This window comes from Colias croceus, chromosome 18 (genome assembly GCF_905220415.1).
Source record: "Colias croceus chromosome 18, ilColCroc2.1".
In the NCBI taxonomy this organism is placed as follows: domain Eukaryota; kingdom Metazoa; phylum Arthropoda; class Insecta; order Lepidoptera; family Pieridae; genus Colias; species Colias croceus.
In genome coordinates this window covers 9,431,347-9,447,238 of record NC_059554.1, presented here as the reverse complement: position 1 = coordinate 9,447,238, position 15,892 = coordinate 9,431,347, and the positions used below count along the sequence as shown (strand labels likewise).

At 31.7% G+C, this 15,892-nt stretch overlaps 2 protein-coding genes across 2 annotated transcripts in view; one reads left to right on the top strand and one right to left on the bottom strand.

The window, feature by feature from the left end:
- The window catches only part of LOC123699844 (protein sidekick-1), a 218,310-nt gene that overhangs the window by 54,527 nt on the left and 147,891 nt on the right, over positions 1–15,892 (bottom strand). The gene's annotated exons all lie outside the window — the stretch shown is intronic.
- LOC123699846 (integumentary mucin A.1-like) lies at positions 132–935 on the top strand. The gene is made up of 2 exons (XM_045646885.1): positions 132–160; positions 279–935. Coding segments are annotated over exons 1-2 (624 nt in total). The 5' UTR covers positions 132–159; the 3' UTR covers positions 902–935.

Here is a 15,892-nt window from a genome sequence, read left to right as displayed (position 1 = left end):
AAATTTTATATCAATAAAAGTAACGCTCAATTTAATAACGCGTTTCAAAATTAATAACTTTTTGTTAACTATTTTTCAATATTTACACATGGCTAGCCAAAGTTGTTCATAACAATAATAAAACATGAAAACGATAATATTTGAAATACGAACAAACAAAGTAAGTTTTTATTTTCAGGCAATTTATATTTGCTTTTACTAAGTTTACTATATCTCATTAGCATATTGTTTAAAATCTCATACAAAAACTTTGCTAATGCATTAATTCTATTTCACAGTGTCTTCAACAGTCATCATCACGTTATTAATAATCAAATCCTTACACGCATCATGGCCGAATCCAGAAAACGATACACTTATATACATAGCAAATCCAGTGGAAGCAGATTTACCAGGCCACTGGATGCCTCTGAGCGTCATGAAGATAATCCTCGGAGGAACTACGAAAACCACAGCAAAGAAATTAAAACAAACGCTAGCAACAACAGTGCCAATGACAAGACCAACAGTTAAGATTACAACAGTGAAAAGGTTTGAGGCACTAACGGAGCCTGTTACGTCAACAACAGAAACGTTACCACCTCCTAAAGAAACAGACCCACCATTAACAACTGAGGCTACAATTGCAGCTACAACTGAAGCTATAACTGAAGCTACAACCGAAGTTACAACCGAAACTACAACTGTAGCTCCTCCGCCACCAGCATCTGAAGAACCTCCACCTCCACCTCCGCCAATAACCACACCAACTTCTACTACTACTGAAGCAACTACTACTACTACTGAAGCAACAACAACAAAAACAACTACTACTACAACAGTTCCCCCTCCAACAACCAAGAAGGGACCTCCTCGAAAACCAAAACCGGCCACTGATGGACATGAAAATTTACCTAGTTAAAATAACACAAAGCAAAAATAAATTATCAAAATTTTCCAAATTTTTTTGTCAATTATGCGTAAATTATTTAAATTTTTGATTCGAAAATTAACCTATCAAAAATATTTTACACACTATTAGAAGAAGATAAATGAGGTTGGCATCAAAATAATCGATACAACTGCATGATGAAAAGACAATTAATAATTTATGTAGGTAGGAATATTACAACAACCACAAACATTGATAACATAAGATTTGAAATACAACTTGAAATTAATATAAAATTGTAATAAAGTGTTCCCAACATGTCCCAGGATCATCTAACCAGATCACGAAAATTCTAGAAGCGTCAACAAGGACACATTTCAACTTTTTACGCGCCAAAAGCCGTTATTCTTCATAAACCGCTCCCAGAGCGAGGCAATTCAAAACTCGCGACACCTGGTGGACATTTTAAGAACTTAAACCTATAAACTAGGAAACGTCAGATTGTGGAAGGTTTAAAGTTTTTGGGTTATTTATAATTTTGTCGTAAAATTACAAATAACACAAAACGGCTATAGTATTAACTCAAATACACATTTTATCTCACTACCGGTATCTTTATTTCAAAATAATTAATAAAATGTGAAATAAAATTCTTTCTAAACTCTTATTACATTTTGGTAACGTAGAAACATGACTGAATTAAAATAATCTACATATCATTGAAATCTAATGTAATTTTGCAAAGCGAAATTTCCAATTCTCATTAAATTTTTTGCATGGCAAAAATATTCTCGAACATTCATGATTTCTCATATAGTTCGCTTTCATAAACCGACCAGCTAGAGCTTCGTTTTTATAAAAAAAACGGCCCTAATTTTGACAGTTCGAAAACCCAGAATTTAAAGGATATTCCGCCAAAAATTGAAATTCGAATACGAAATCGAACAAAGCCGTGCGGTTCACTGGCCAGTATGAAAAATAATCCCGATTTTGTCTTTCACAAACACTGACTGGCAAAGAAAAAAGTAAAACGCGGTCGTTCATAGAGAACAAGTGTGATTCGTCTATTTGAAATAAATTGATGTGTGTCTATGGGTGGAAATATTGCGAAAACTGTCAAAGTCACGGGACGAAAAGCCAAAAGCTTTTGATTGTCATTTGTGTGGTTGGAATTTGAAATGCGAATCGCATATTTCTGCTTTGATATGAACAATACTATAAAATTATTATTAGCTAGTCGTTTATATAAAATATATTATGTTGCACCTATTATGATACTGATACCTATATGATATTATGTCAAAATTTCTCTAAAAAGTAGCCAATTCATAAACCTTGATAATTTTGTAAAACTTTTTTCCTATCTCGATGATAGGAAAAAATAATTTCAGGTAACCGGAAAAAACTTTACAAGTTTCTTAAAAAGTTATCCAGCTTAGTTTATGAGAAATCGTCGTAGCCTACGAAATCCAACCACAATGTGAGGTTAAAGAACGATATTATAAATACACCTATTGTATCAAACAGGATGTTGAGGAAAATAAACAAATGTGGAGCAAATACAAAAACAAGTGCAGCGGCGATTGTTTATTTAAACGGAACGACGACGGATGGTCCTCAGACTTCACTTGCACACGTTTTAGCGGGAAACGCGGTATTTTAAGAATTTTATGACCATGTTTAAAGTGGTAAAGAAACAACGATAAAAACATTTAGACTTAGACGAGAAGTGTCGATCGTAGAAATGAGTAATATAAGAAATTAATCGTATTTAAAATCCGTTAAAAAGGCTTTAATTTATTTAATGGCTTTAAATATAATTTTTAATTAAAATAAAAGAACACCAATAATTGGTCTCCAGTTATTGCTAAAATTTTAATAATATAGGTTTCATCTAAGTATTGAGTATTTGAATAAAAAAAAATTATTGATTTTTTTCATGTATTTTAAAACGTTATTATTAATAATATTGATATTTAATGCAAAAAAGTCAAAAAAATGTTTATCAATTAATTATAAGCAATTAAAAATTGATGAAATTTAAATTAAAATCACGTGACTATAAACGCGCCATGACTGGTCACCATAGATGTGACGTCAAAATGTTATAGTTGTATACGTTTTTGTATCAACTGCAATGTGTGAAAACTAACATTATGACGTCACACTCGTCCGGGTGACGCTTCGGGAGTTGTCGGTGTGTTTTCGGTACTGCATTCAAATACTAATTTTTATTTTGAAATAACTTTTGAATTATTGCAAAAAAAAAATTAAAAAAATAGTTTTGTTATAAAACTAATATATGTGGGAATAGGATAAATAATTAAGATTGTATTTCATAACTACTTTTATTTTTAGTCTGTGCTTTTCTATTATTTAATCTGTGGATATGTTATCTGTAGACTGTAGAACGATCTATGTTGTCTATGACTTGACTTTGTGTTTTTTGGTACGAGGTAATGGAGATTGTTGAAATGTATTTTTGATACCTATGTAACCGGTGTCTGGGAAATAAATCGATTGGGCGAATTTGGCTTTTCATTTACACCATCCCCACATAATTTGGGGGCTCGTCCGGGATACGGGATGGTGGAATAAAGAAAAAACAGACGAAGACTATGATGCCGGTGATTTAACCTGATTAAGAATTTACGAATTACGAACGAAGACTAAGATTTAAAGAAGCTTATGATTATACGATTACGACTTGAAGACTATAAAACTTTTTATTTACATTTTTCAACATGCCGCCGAAACGAGTAAAAGATGATGATGATTGTGGTGAACCATCGCCGCGTATTTCCTTCAATGACTTAGAGAAATCAATGACGCCATTTTCGGGTGATGATGCCTATGGCATCGAAACATTCGTAAAAGATTTTGAAGATATTTCCTCTTTAATGCAATGGGGCGAAATAGAAAAACTCATATTTTCCAAGCGGCTTCTCGCGGGAACCGCCAAGCTATTTTTACGTTCACTAAGTGGGACCACCACGTGGGATACACTTAAGTCTGAGCTCCGTGAGGAATTTGGTAAGAAGTTGAACAGTGCAACTGTTCACAAGAGACTTTCAACTCGCCGGATGAAGATGAATGAGACTCATCAGCAATATTTTTTACATATGAAGGAACTTGCAGTACTTGGGAATGTTGAAGATGAAGCCCTGATGGAATATGTCATCGACGGTATTAAAGACAGTGAGTCCAACAAAAATATTTTATATGGCGCTTGTAACATTAAAGAATTCAGAAAGAAATTAGACATTTATTCAGAAATTAAGAAAAAATCATATTCACCTAATAAGATTCAAAGTAATTCAGTATCAAAGTCCATTGGCATGAAAATTCAAAAAACACTACGAGTAAAGAGATGTTTCAATTGTGGAGATTTAGATCATGAGTCGCCTAATTGTACTAAAGGCATTAAATGTTTTAAATGCAACTTGTTTGGCCATAAATCAACTGAATGTTCTAAAAGTATAAAAAAGAGTTTGGAAATTATGTCAACTAAAAATAATATTGATGTGAGACCTTTCAAGAAGCTGAAAATAAATAATATTGATGTAGAAGCCCTGATTGATACCGGAAGCGATGCTAATTTAATAATTATGTCTTATTTTAGGAAGATTCAAGGTGAAAAATTGTTATCTTATAGTTCAGGAACAACAGAAACTTTAACTGGAATAGCTGAAAAGGAAATTTATACAAAAGGATCTTTCACAGCAAAAATTGAAATTGATGATTGTTATTTTGAAACTTTATTTTATGTTGTTGATGATGGCGCTATCCCTGTCAACATTATATTAGGAAATCCTGTACTGAAAGAAGTAGAAATCAATTTTAAATCTGGAACTATCACTGCAACAAGAATATTACACCTTACAATGCTAGAGAATGAAAATGAAGATATCACAAATATTGAAAACAAAGAATATAAGAATAAAATACAGAATATTATAAAAGAATATAACCCCAAAAGATGTACTAAAGAATCAAATGTAAAACTTAAAATATTATTAACCGATGATGTACCAGTTTATCAGAATCCACGACGATTGTCACCTTTGGAGCTTAACATTGTTGACAAACAGATTAAAGAATGGCTTGATGAAGGAATAATAAAAACAAGTAAGTCTGATTATGCTAGTCCAATTGTGCTTGCAAAAAAGAAGAATGGAATGTTATGGAAGATTAAGGATGGAAATAAATTAATGGTTGTACCTAAGAAAATGCAAAATGAAATTATAAGAAAACATCATGAAAACGGACATTTTGGTTGTGTTAAGACTGAGGAATTAATAAATAGAAATTATTATATGGAGAATTTAAAAGAAAAGATTAAAACAAACATTGATAATTGCGTGGAATGTATACTTAATTCAAATAAAAGAGGAAAGAAGGAAGGATTTCTACATGTAATAGATAAAGGTGATTTACCATTGTCTACTTACCATATTGATCATCTACGACTGTTGACTCATCTGGGACAGATGATTCTGCAGGATGACCGTGTGGGAATAGGATAAATAATTAAGATTGTATTTCATAACTACTTTTATTTTTAGTCTGTGCTTTTCTATTATTTAATCTGTGGATATGTTATCTGTAGACTGTAGAACGATCTATGTTGTCTATGACTTGACTTTGTGTTTTTTGGTACGAGGTAATGGAGATTGTTGAAATGTATTTTTGATACCTATGTAACCGGTGTCTGGGAAATAAATCGATTGGGCGAATTTGGCTTTTCATTTACACCATCCCCACATATATTATAATCTTTCCATTTAGCACAAAAAAAAATTATTCAAATACTCAATTCTCATTAACTAGACAATAATTCTGGCCCTTATAATAAGCGTTAATATGTTATCATTAAAAAAGTAAAACACACATGTGCTGAAGTGTGCATTTGCTTGTACGCGCGTGTGTGTATTTGTAACAGAACGTATCATATTACTTCACACTAGAGCACAGGAAGTCAAAATCTAAATTCCACTTACCTGTAAGGCGCCGCGTTTATCAATTCACACGCATAAGATCAAAAAAAAAACAAATCAACCATAAAGTATAGCATGTGTAGATAACATAAACAGATTATTGTCTTATGCGCAGCTGTTCGAAATTCAAATATAAGAACTTTTTTCTCTCATTCCGCTTTAGTACCCCGCGGTGAGAGGACGCGTTTGATGTTAAATGAGATCTGTATTTCAACAATAACTTTGTTCTTTCTCGCTTTTGTGGGTGGTTATTTTTTGAAATAATATAAACACTAAAATTCACTTTGTTCAATGGAAAGTTTATGTTAAGTTTTCTACAAGTTCTAGGTCGTTACGTCTTTGGAATATTTCTTTGAAAAAAGATAAGACATTATGCGAAATATATTCCGTTTCAAAGTAAATTTATTTTTATGGAGTAAGAAAAATACTTAGACATACCAGAATATCTTGCCTATTTCGGGTATTATATTATTTCTAAATGAAAAAAAGACGATATCAGTACTAATATTATAATTATTATACGAAAGTATGTTCTGTTACGCTTTCACAGCTAAAGATCAGCAATAATTTTAATGACATTAGGAATGAAATCGAAAGACCTAGTCATGAATCATAAGATGCTTATTTCAAAACAAAATCGATGCAAGGATTTGATAAATAAAAATCGTTTCCTCATTAAACTCCAATTTTTCTCGGTCAATTAAATTGGTTTAAGGTAAGGCGGTAAAAGAAAGTATAACCCTTGAATATTGATGATCCTATTTATATAGAATTTGGTGGATAATTATAAACTTAATGGTAGGTAACAGCGGGATACAATCTCATAACAACGAAGGATACTTTAATGAATCAATTTTAATGCTATTCAGTTGAAAGAAGCATTGTTATTTATTAGTGTTTGTACTTTTTATATTGTCTAGTCACGAGTCATAGAGTCTAATGTTCTGTTTGGTTTTGAAGCTAATATCTATCTAATAAAGACTTATTTTGATATAATATTAAAAACTTTAATATGATGATAAACAAAACAGAGAGAGAGAGTCCATTTTCGATAAGAGAATATATCTGTAATCATCTAAAAGTCTTATTTTAAAAAAAATATCAGCAATCCAAATAATTCATCAAAAAATAATAAATTATTCGAAAACATTACTTCGGAATCTAATGTAACGTAAACTGCTAAACTTTATTCCTACAATTTAAGTGCAAAATCATTGGACGGACAAATTAAATCCGAACTTAGTAAAACAATGAACACAAAAGAAACGAGTCTAAAAATAAAAATGAACTACAAATTGAATCACTAGGCGGAACAAACTTTTTCACTTTTTTGCTTCTAATTCTTTAACGGATATCGATTTTAACTTAGCTATTTGGTGAGATTTCAGAAAATAAAAACTTTGAATTAGATGACACTAGAAATTTTAAAATATCTAGTGAATTACTTGAATCTAAACTCTAAAGGTATCATCCACTTTTATTTAATTATGAAGTGCCAAAATTTTTATATTAGTATCAAATATAAGTGAAACGTGAAAACAATTATTTAGTTAAATTTTTTGCTTTCATAAACATGTTATGTATTTTATAAACCATTTCATTACATTTTGAACATAGTAAACCCTTTTATTCTTCAACTAACGTTTTAATCACATTAAATACAGCCATTTCAAACTTGAGATTTATCTCTGTTTTACTGCGCATGTTTCTTCCTTACGAAAAATTCGGAAGCTCAGAAATATGCCTATAAAAGAGAATAGGTTTTTCCTCTTAAACAGTTAAGGAGTAAATAGGTTCAGGTGAATAAAACTGAATTACTTCCCAGATTTCCAACTCCACCTCGTTTCGGCGTTATTAATATTTTATTTTATTTTACCTCAAAACGTAGGCTAAAGTATTACATTAAACTTGCATAACCTTTCCGAATATTTAACTCGAGAAGTTTCGTTAATAGGCTTATTTTACTTTGCCTTGCACCTAAATGGTTCTGTTAATAACTAGTGTTATGGAACCTTCGAGTATTGAGGAGGTAACTTTATGGTTAATAATGTTTGAATGTAGGATCAAATCGGTTAACTTTAAAGGACATTTCAGCACTTTTCTTTTACAATTGTGGCTAAGCACCATCTTCTCTCTTTCGTCACTGCTTGATCTGTGCGTTATTTCGCCTAGTAAAGTTCGGTTGGTTGGGATAGTTCATACTGACCTGAATTGTATGATTTTGTAACAGAGAACCTGAAAAACTGCTTAGCCGATTGTTAAATTTGAATTGTAAACATTCACATAATAGAAAAATAATGAATTTACGGATATGACGTTAAATTTTGATAAACATTATTTATCGTGTTGTAAAATATTTTCTAAATTGAACACTCATTTCAAAAAGCGTCCAGGATGAAATAAATGCCAAAATTATAATAAAATTTACCATTTTAGCAGCATTCATAATATCTTAAATACCTTCATAGTACACAGATGCAGGCAAACTAGTTTTCCAACTGTCCTAAATTAAACATAATGACGTTAGCAGTTGGAGTGAACAACAGAGATTGTAGTCATTCTAAATATATTTAATGCTATAATGGAGATCTGTGTAAATTTAGTAAAATTAAATTCGTTTGCGAAAACTTAAAAAAATTGTTGATAATCGAATAACAGTTGTTATCGAAGAAAATAAATATTTCACAGAATATTGAGGTATTTTGCTTAAATTTAATCCTTTAAAGTTTGAGTTTATATTTGTTTGGTTTCCGTTAATTTCATAACTTTGGTAAATAATACGAGTTAATTATGTTGATAGGTTAGTTTGAGTAAGGTTTTTTCCAGAGCTCTTTAGAAATTTCCTTTTAAATAACTTCCATATCGAAGATACGATCCTCATTCATGGCGTGATGAATATTTTTCCGATGTATTTGAAATTCAACTAGAAAATGATGTGGATCATCCCTCGAGGTAGGTACATTTTTTTCATCTGACTGACTACTTACAAATGGCGGGGTCGCACAGGGGACGATATCGGGGCCGCTTTTGTTAAGATGCGTTCATTGGATGTGAAATGTTTTGAGATAGATCACGATAAGTGATTACTTTTGAGAATATGTTGTTGTTCAGGAATGATAGTTGAGATATATCAGAATTGGTGTCGATTTTTCTTGAGAATAAAAAAAGCAAAGCAAAAAAAAAAGCAAAATTAAAATGTTGCTCCAATTTACACTTATAAATGATCACTGACTCGAGTACTCCAATATTAACAGTTATTTTATTCTAGAATATTAATATCAATAGTTGATGAAACTTTGAGTGCTAAATTAATTAATATTGGAACATTCAATATAATTTGTACGAAATATAAATCTGTGTACCGTTTCATTAAATTAAATTAATCATTTTATCGTCAAAAGCGTTAAGCCGTGAGTAAATCTAATGGGTATAATGTTTTAACAAGCTTTATCCCGCAGCTTTCGGCTACAGATAAAACGTGGCTGGAAAATTTAATATCATTGATTTTTGTTAATTTTTATTTAAGTATATTAATTTTAAGCGATTGCATAGCTTCTATCGCGGGCCTTGAGTTCGGGGACCGAATCCAGAAATTTCGTAACGAAAAACCTCACGCTCCCCACTCCGACGGGCACGGAGGTGTGGCTTGAAGGCATGCTATGCGATAGCATTACCGCGGCAGTCTCCGAGTGCCACACGTCTTTTTTTATTATAGTAGCGTTGGACAAGTAGAGGCAATCACAAGAGGACGTAAATGACTATCGTCCGTCATTGCAGATGTTAATTCATAATCGCCGTGATGGTGGCAAACATCGACGATCATTTATTGGGCCAACGCTGCCCACTGTGAAGGCCCATATCATCCAAATTGGTTTACTTTAGCCATGAAAACAGAACAAACTTTATTCACAATATTATTATAAATTGCGAATACCCGTATTTAAAGAGAAGATTGATAGCAGTTTGAGGAATAGAATCCTATGTTTGTACAATGTATGAACTCGGAAGCTCTCAATTCATCTCGTCAGCTGGTTTCAGTTGACGTTAGATTTATTGCCACCTCGTATATTACATCGATGGTTAATGTCTGATAGAATTGGCGGGGATAGGTGCAGACCAGCAATGGATAGCGAATTTTAATTAAACACACTTTTTAGTATACGATTTTCTAGTTAGATTATGTACTGTGAAAATGAGTCTGTTACGATAGCTGATGAATATAATATTATTTTGTGCATTCGTATGTGTGGACCCGCGTAACAATGTGTGAGTAAAGGTTTAGGTAATCTATACAAATATAATAAAGCTGAAGAGTTTGTTTGTTTGTTTGAACGCGCTAATCTCGGGAACTAATGGTCCGATTTGAAAAATTATTTCGGTGTTAGATAGCCCATTTGTCGAGGAAGGATATAGGCTATATATATCATCTCGCTAAGACTTACAGGAGCGGAGCTCTGCGGGTAAAACCGCGGAGCACAGCTAGTTACCTATATTTTGTATAACAGAAAATTGCCTTGTTTACCTGAGACTTTTTGTTACATAACTTATGACTTAATCCAAATACTATTCTGTTATTCGCATACAATCTTGGACGTATAACATTTCTAAGTTACAAAACACACTAGAATACTAGGTATGCAGATAAATATTTGATGTAAGAAGTAATCTTTACTCGATTTCTATTTTAACAACAGGCCTATCTTTTATCATAAAAAAATACATTTATTATTCTAACAACAAATAGTCAACATGTATATTGTATGTACTGCATTCTCACATTGTAATATTATTGTGAAGCAGCGATGCATATGTGATATGTAAATTCAGGCTTGTTTATATAACTGTTTTATGGATCTTTATTTAAACGAATACATTGTGGATAATTTGTAATTTTAAATTAACCGAGTGTTATTAAGTTATTGTAAATTAAGCTCTTTGTATAAATGAAACTGAGCCTGTAAAGAATTGGCTTTGTATAGCCATCAAAATGGTTTATTTTTAATTATGAGAAATTTAAATAACGCCTAGAGTATTTTAAGTTCTTGTGTTTCTGAAAATGAGAGCTTAACACATGCTTTAATAATTTAATTTTGTGAAATCCATTCAGTAGGTAAATAATTCATGGTCGATTATTTTCTCATTCTTTAAAAAATTAAAATTTTTACATTATTTATATTGTTCTAACTATCCAATTACAGACCAACAGAACAAATAAACATATATTTATCTAATAGGATCTCATAACATGCCATAACATCTCGTTATCCTTCTTCAAAACTGATCAAAAACGTCGATCAAGTTCCGTCCCCTCCAGATTGCAAGTTCGTAACATGAGAAATAGAAAACTTTTCATATCTTTGACAATTTAATCACAAACTCAAATATTTACTTATTAAGTATTAATCTATACTAATATTATAAAGCTGAAGAGTTTGTTTGTTTGTTTGAACGCGCTAATCTCGGGAACTACTGGTCCGATTTGAAAAATTCTTTCGGTGTTAGATATCGAGGAAGGCTATAGGCTATATGTCATCACGCTAAGACCAACAGGAGCGGAGCAATGCGGATGAAACCGCGGAGAACAGCTAGTAGAGAAATAAAAGCTGTTATCTTAAAAAAATATTATTTTACATGATTTTTCAACAAGCTTATATTATGTTATACCAAAAATTAGAGTATGAAAAATTATAACAACGACACTTGTCACTACTCAAATCAACTTCTAATTGTTCTTTGTCAGATTATACAGCTCCATGTAAGAAGTTTATGAGTAAATAAAAAGTGAATCATCTCATCAGTGATTAGGTAATTTTCCTCAGCATAGAGTACGCTTAACATGTACCTTAAATTGATCATCTGTTCAAAATTGACATTGGCAGAATACGTCCTCACCGGGATCGGGAATTGCCATATGAGAAAGAGAAGAAGAAGACGAAGAAACACATTTACAATATTATAATATCTACATAATATATTATAATGTGATATAGAATTTGTAAGGGAAGACACTACCTTCTTAGATACAGGTAATTATCTAGTTCAGAAGGCAGAGCAATATTGTAATGTTTATATTTGAAGTAACTAATAATTGTTTTATTTTTTTATAGTTTTAATTCACAACCCATACATCAAGCCAAGTCGGAAAAGTTAAAACCTCTAAAGAACATGAAGTGAAAACTTATTTGTTGGATTTATACCAGTACATATTATATGAAAAGCAGTGGTAATTTATGTCCGGCACAAAGCAAGCGCCGTCTTTATTCGAGCCGACATGAAATATATGGGAGTGTTTACTTAGCGACAAGAATTTAAGACTTCAGGTGTATTCATGGCTATATAGATTAATTTTATTTGCGTTTCCCTTTAATCAAACTGACGGGAAACATTCGCTGGTTACTTGATACGAGTGGGGAGGTTTTTGCTCGCCTTTTACGTGAAGAGTACATTGCTTTTAAAAATTATGTAACGACTAAAAGTACACATCGATACGTGAACTGTGTTTTTAGTTGTATGTAATGTAAGAAGTACACTTAATGTTAATACAAGTAACTAGTCAAAGTATAGTAACCTGTAACACAAATTAATAAATTATCATCTTGAATTTGGATTTAAATCACTTTTGAGAATTTTATTTACTTAGATTGTTTCTATAATAATATTAATGGATACCTACTTGATAATATTAGATATCTATAAAATACAGGAATATAAATCGAAAATCAAGTAAGACTATAATACTATACCTATAATACAAAATTTAGTATAAAGTCAAACTACACCCCTAATCAAAAATATACGATTTTCAACACACTACACTACTACTCTAACTTTTCTTCTACATTCCCAGCCTGACAATTCATAAGTGTTTATTTAAAAGCCATGACGTAAGCTTTGCAGTAAAACTGAGGGTAATACGCCCATTTGGTGACTCCCAAATGTTAAATAAATCAGTTGACTCGTAAATGCTAATCTCATGCGATCTGACTTCACACCTAGTCCGAAATTATGTCTTCATTGGCACCCTGTGTGACGAGCTGGGTGCAAGCGATTTATTAAAATTTTGTCTTCATATATTTTATAATTTAATTTATTAGCAATCATCTCGATATATTTGTCGCAAATTCATTTTAAAGTGTCTTATTATTTATGTACTTATCTAAAATATTATGCAGTACGATGATGTGTCTGTGAAATCGCACTGCAATTTGGACGTAGACGTTAATTTTTTTAAATAAATTAATACGGCAATTTGTTAAGACAGAAGAAAAATTGTTTCAACTCAGGAAAATAAATTATAATGAAACCTCAGAATTATGTTTGTGTCAGAATATGAACAGTAGGTAAGTATAAAAGAATAACCATTGTTTCTCTTAAAAATTGCCTTATATTTCAACAAAATGTAATAAATATAATCGCCGATATATTAGCTTATAACTTACCCCACATCCGGGTGAAAGGAGAGCCATAAAGATAATGCAGAAGCTGATCTCATATCTCAAGAGTCGGGAGATTTGAGTACCAATAAAACTTATTTAACTGCCTCTACAGGATGCAAGGGACTAACTTTATGCTCCATATTGATTTAAATAACGACGGTGATGATTACCTGAAAAAGAAAGAAAAATCTTGATTACTATGTGAGAAAATACAATACAATCTTAGGTATAACAGTTTCAGAACGTAGGTATAAATAACTTAAAATCAAAATTATTAAATACAGAATAATGTTTTGGCCGAAACAAATAATAAACTTATGGATGTAAGTACTGTATAATTATTATTATTTAAATTAAAAATTAACAGCTGAAGGTTATTCATAATTTTTATATAACAACATATTTTACTCAGACATGATCCTCATAAAGTCAAACTAAATGCGAAAGACATAAAAAGCAACCGTTTATTATGCAAATATTATCACAATATTATAAAAAGATGACATCCAAATCTTATCCTATCCAATTTTATCAAAACGGAACCATACAAACCGAACCTGAAACATACACCGGGAAAAGATTAAAAGGCTGTTTGATTAAAAGGCAAGTAAATTGCGTTTTTAAAGCACTTCTAAGGGCTTTGGAGCAATAAATTAGGACCTGATGTGTTTATATCGGGGTTTTTTTGGGTTCAGATAAATCTCACCTTTGTTTATTGGAGCTATACGTGTTGTGCCGATGTTTTATGTGTTTTGGGGTTTTAATGATGTTGGTTTAATTTGTTGAATGAATGATAGCACTTTAATTGCAAACATAATAACAAATATACTTTTGAATTAACTTCGATGTATTTAAATGCTATGTAGTACTAATTGTATTTATTATGATTATGTTGCATGTATGTGTATGCATTGTATGCGGCAGTGGTGGCTCAGTGGTGAGACCTCGGACTTCGAATCGATAAGTCCGTGGTTCGAGACCAGGCGAGCGCGCAGGAAATAAATTGATTTTTCAATTTATCTGCGCATGTTGTAACATCACCACTGCTCGAACGGTGAAGGAAAACATCGTGAGGAAACCGACATGTCGAAGAATTAAAAAAAAAAAAAAAAAAGTTCGACGACATGTGTCATCCGCCAACACGCACTTGGCCAGCGTGGTGGATTATGGCCTGTACCCTCATAGGAGGCCCGTGTCCCAGCAGTGGGAACGTATATGGGCTGATGATGATGATGATGATGATGATGATTATGTTTGTGTGTGCAAATATGCAAGTTCGTTGGAAAGTTTTTAAGCTATTGCATAGCTTCTATCGCGGGGACCGAAACGAGAAATTCCGTAACGAAAAAACCTCACGCTCCCCACTTCGACGGGCGGAGTTGTGACTTGAAGGCATAGCATGCTTTACCGCGGCAGTCCCCGAGTGCCACACGTCGGTTTTTTTTTAATCTGTCAAGTTCTTTATAATTATAACAATAGGTACCTAGTATGTTTGTGCATTTAGCAGTCCTCGTACCTTATAAATATAAAGGTATGTCCATCAAACAAAGTCATTAATATAATAATTAATATTAAAGACGAAATTATTTCCTCGAAAATGCAAGGGTCTGGCGTTAAGGGAATTATTCTCATTACTGGAATTCTGGCGGATCTCTTAGACCTTAAGATTCTATTGTAGGGACCTCCACATAATGCTTTGAGTTTAAATGTATATATAATAATCAGGGTTGTCACAACCATGTTTTAATTTACCTATGGTAAGTATCTAAATCTCATAAACGTATTGATGGACAATAGGATCAATTTTAAGTGTTTTATCTGGTTTTGATTTTTGTTTTATTGTATTGTTTAAACTCAAATTGAAAGATAAAAATGACAACCTTTTATAAGTACATTGAATGCTTAGATTACAAAATAAAAATTGAATGCATTATATTATTGCTTATTAAGGCTAAAAGCTTATTCACAATATGGTGGGTAAGTAAGTTTTGCATATTATAATATGAAATAATATCGAATATTAAATTAAATTAAATTAAATTTATTTATTTTTTCTCATCACAAATGCACAATATACATTGTTAATCTATATAATATCTTAACACTAACTTAAAAATATGATAAGTATCTTTGTCTATTATTTAAAGAACATGCCGTAGGTAGTAACTTATATAAAAAACGTTACTCGACATAATTATTGTGCACGTATATGAATTTTCGAAACCAAACGGCAAAAAATTTTTATATAAAAATATTGAGTTTGACCACAAAAATAATCCACACAAATTAAAAATCGCTATATCACTGCGCTAGCCCTAACCACAATTGGTACTCTTATCTAGTGGGATTATAAGATAACGGGCCGACTCGGGCCATTAGACCGAATTTTGAGCTGGTTTTAAGAAGCCATTGTTACAATGTGTTACGGTGTAATAGATTTTAATCGTTCTTAATTAGGTAATGGTGTTGAGGTATTGTTTGAGATGACTCGGATAATATCAACAGAAAACTATACAATAGTGATAATATTCTATGAATGTGAGTACGGAAATGAACGCTGAAAATAGTCTTATCTATACTAATATTAT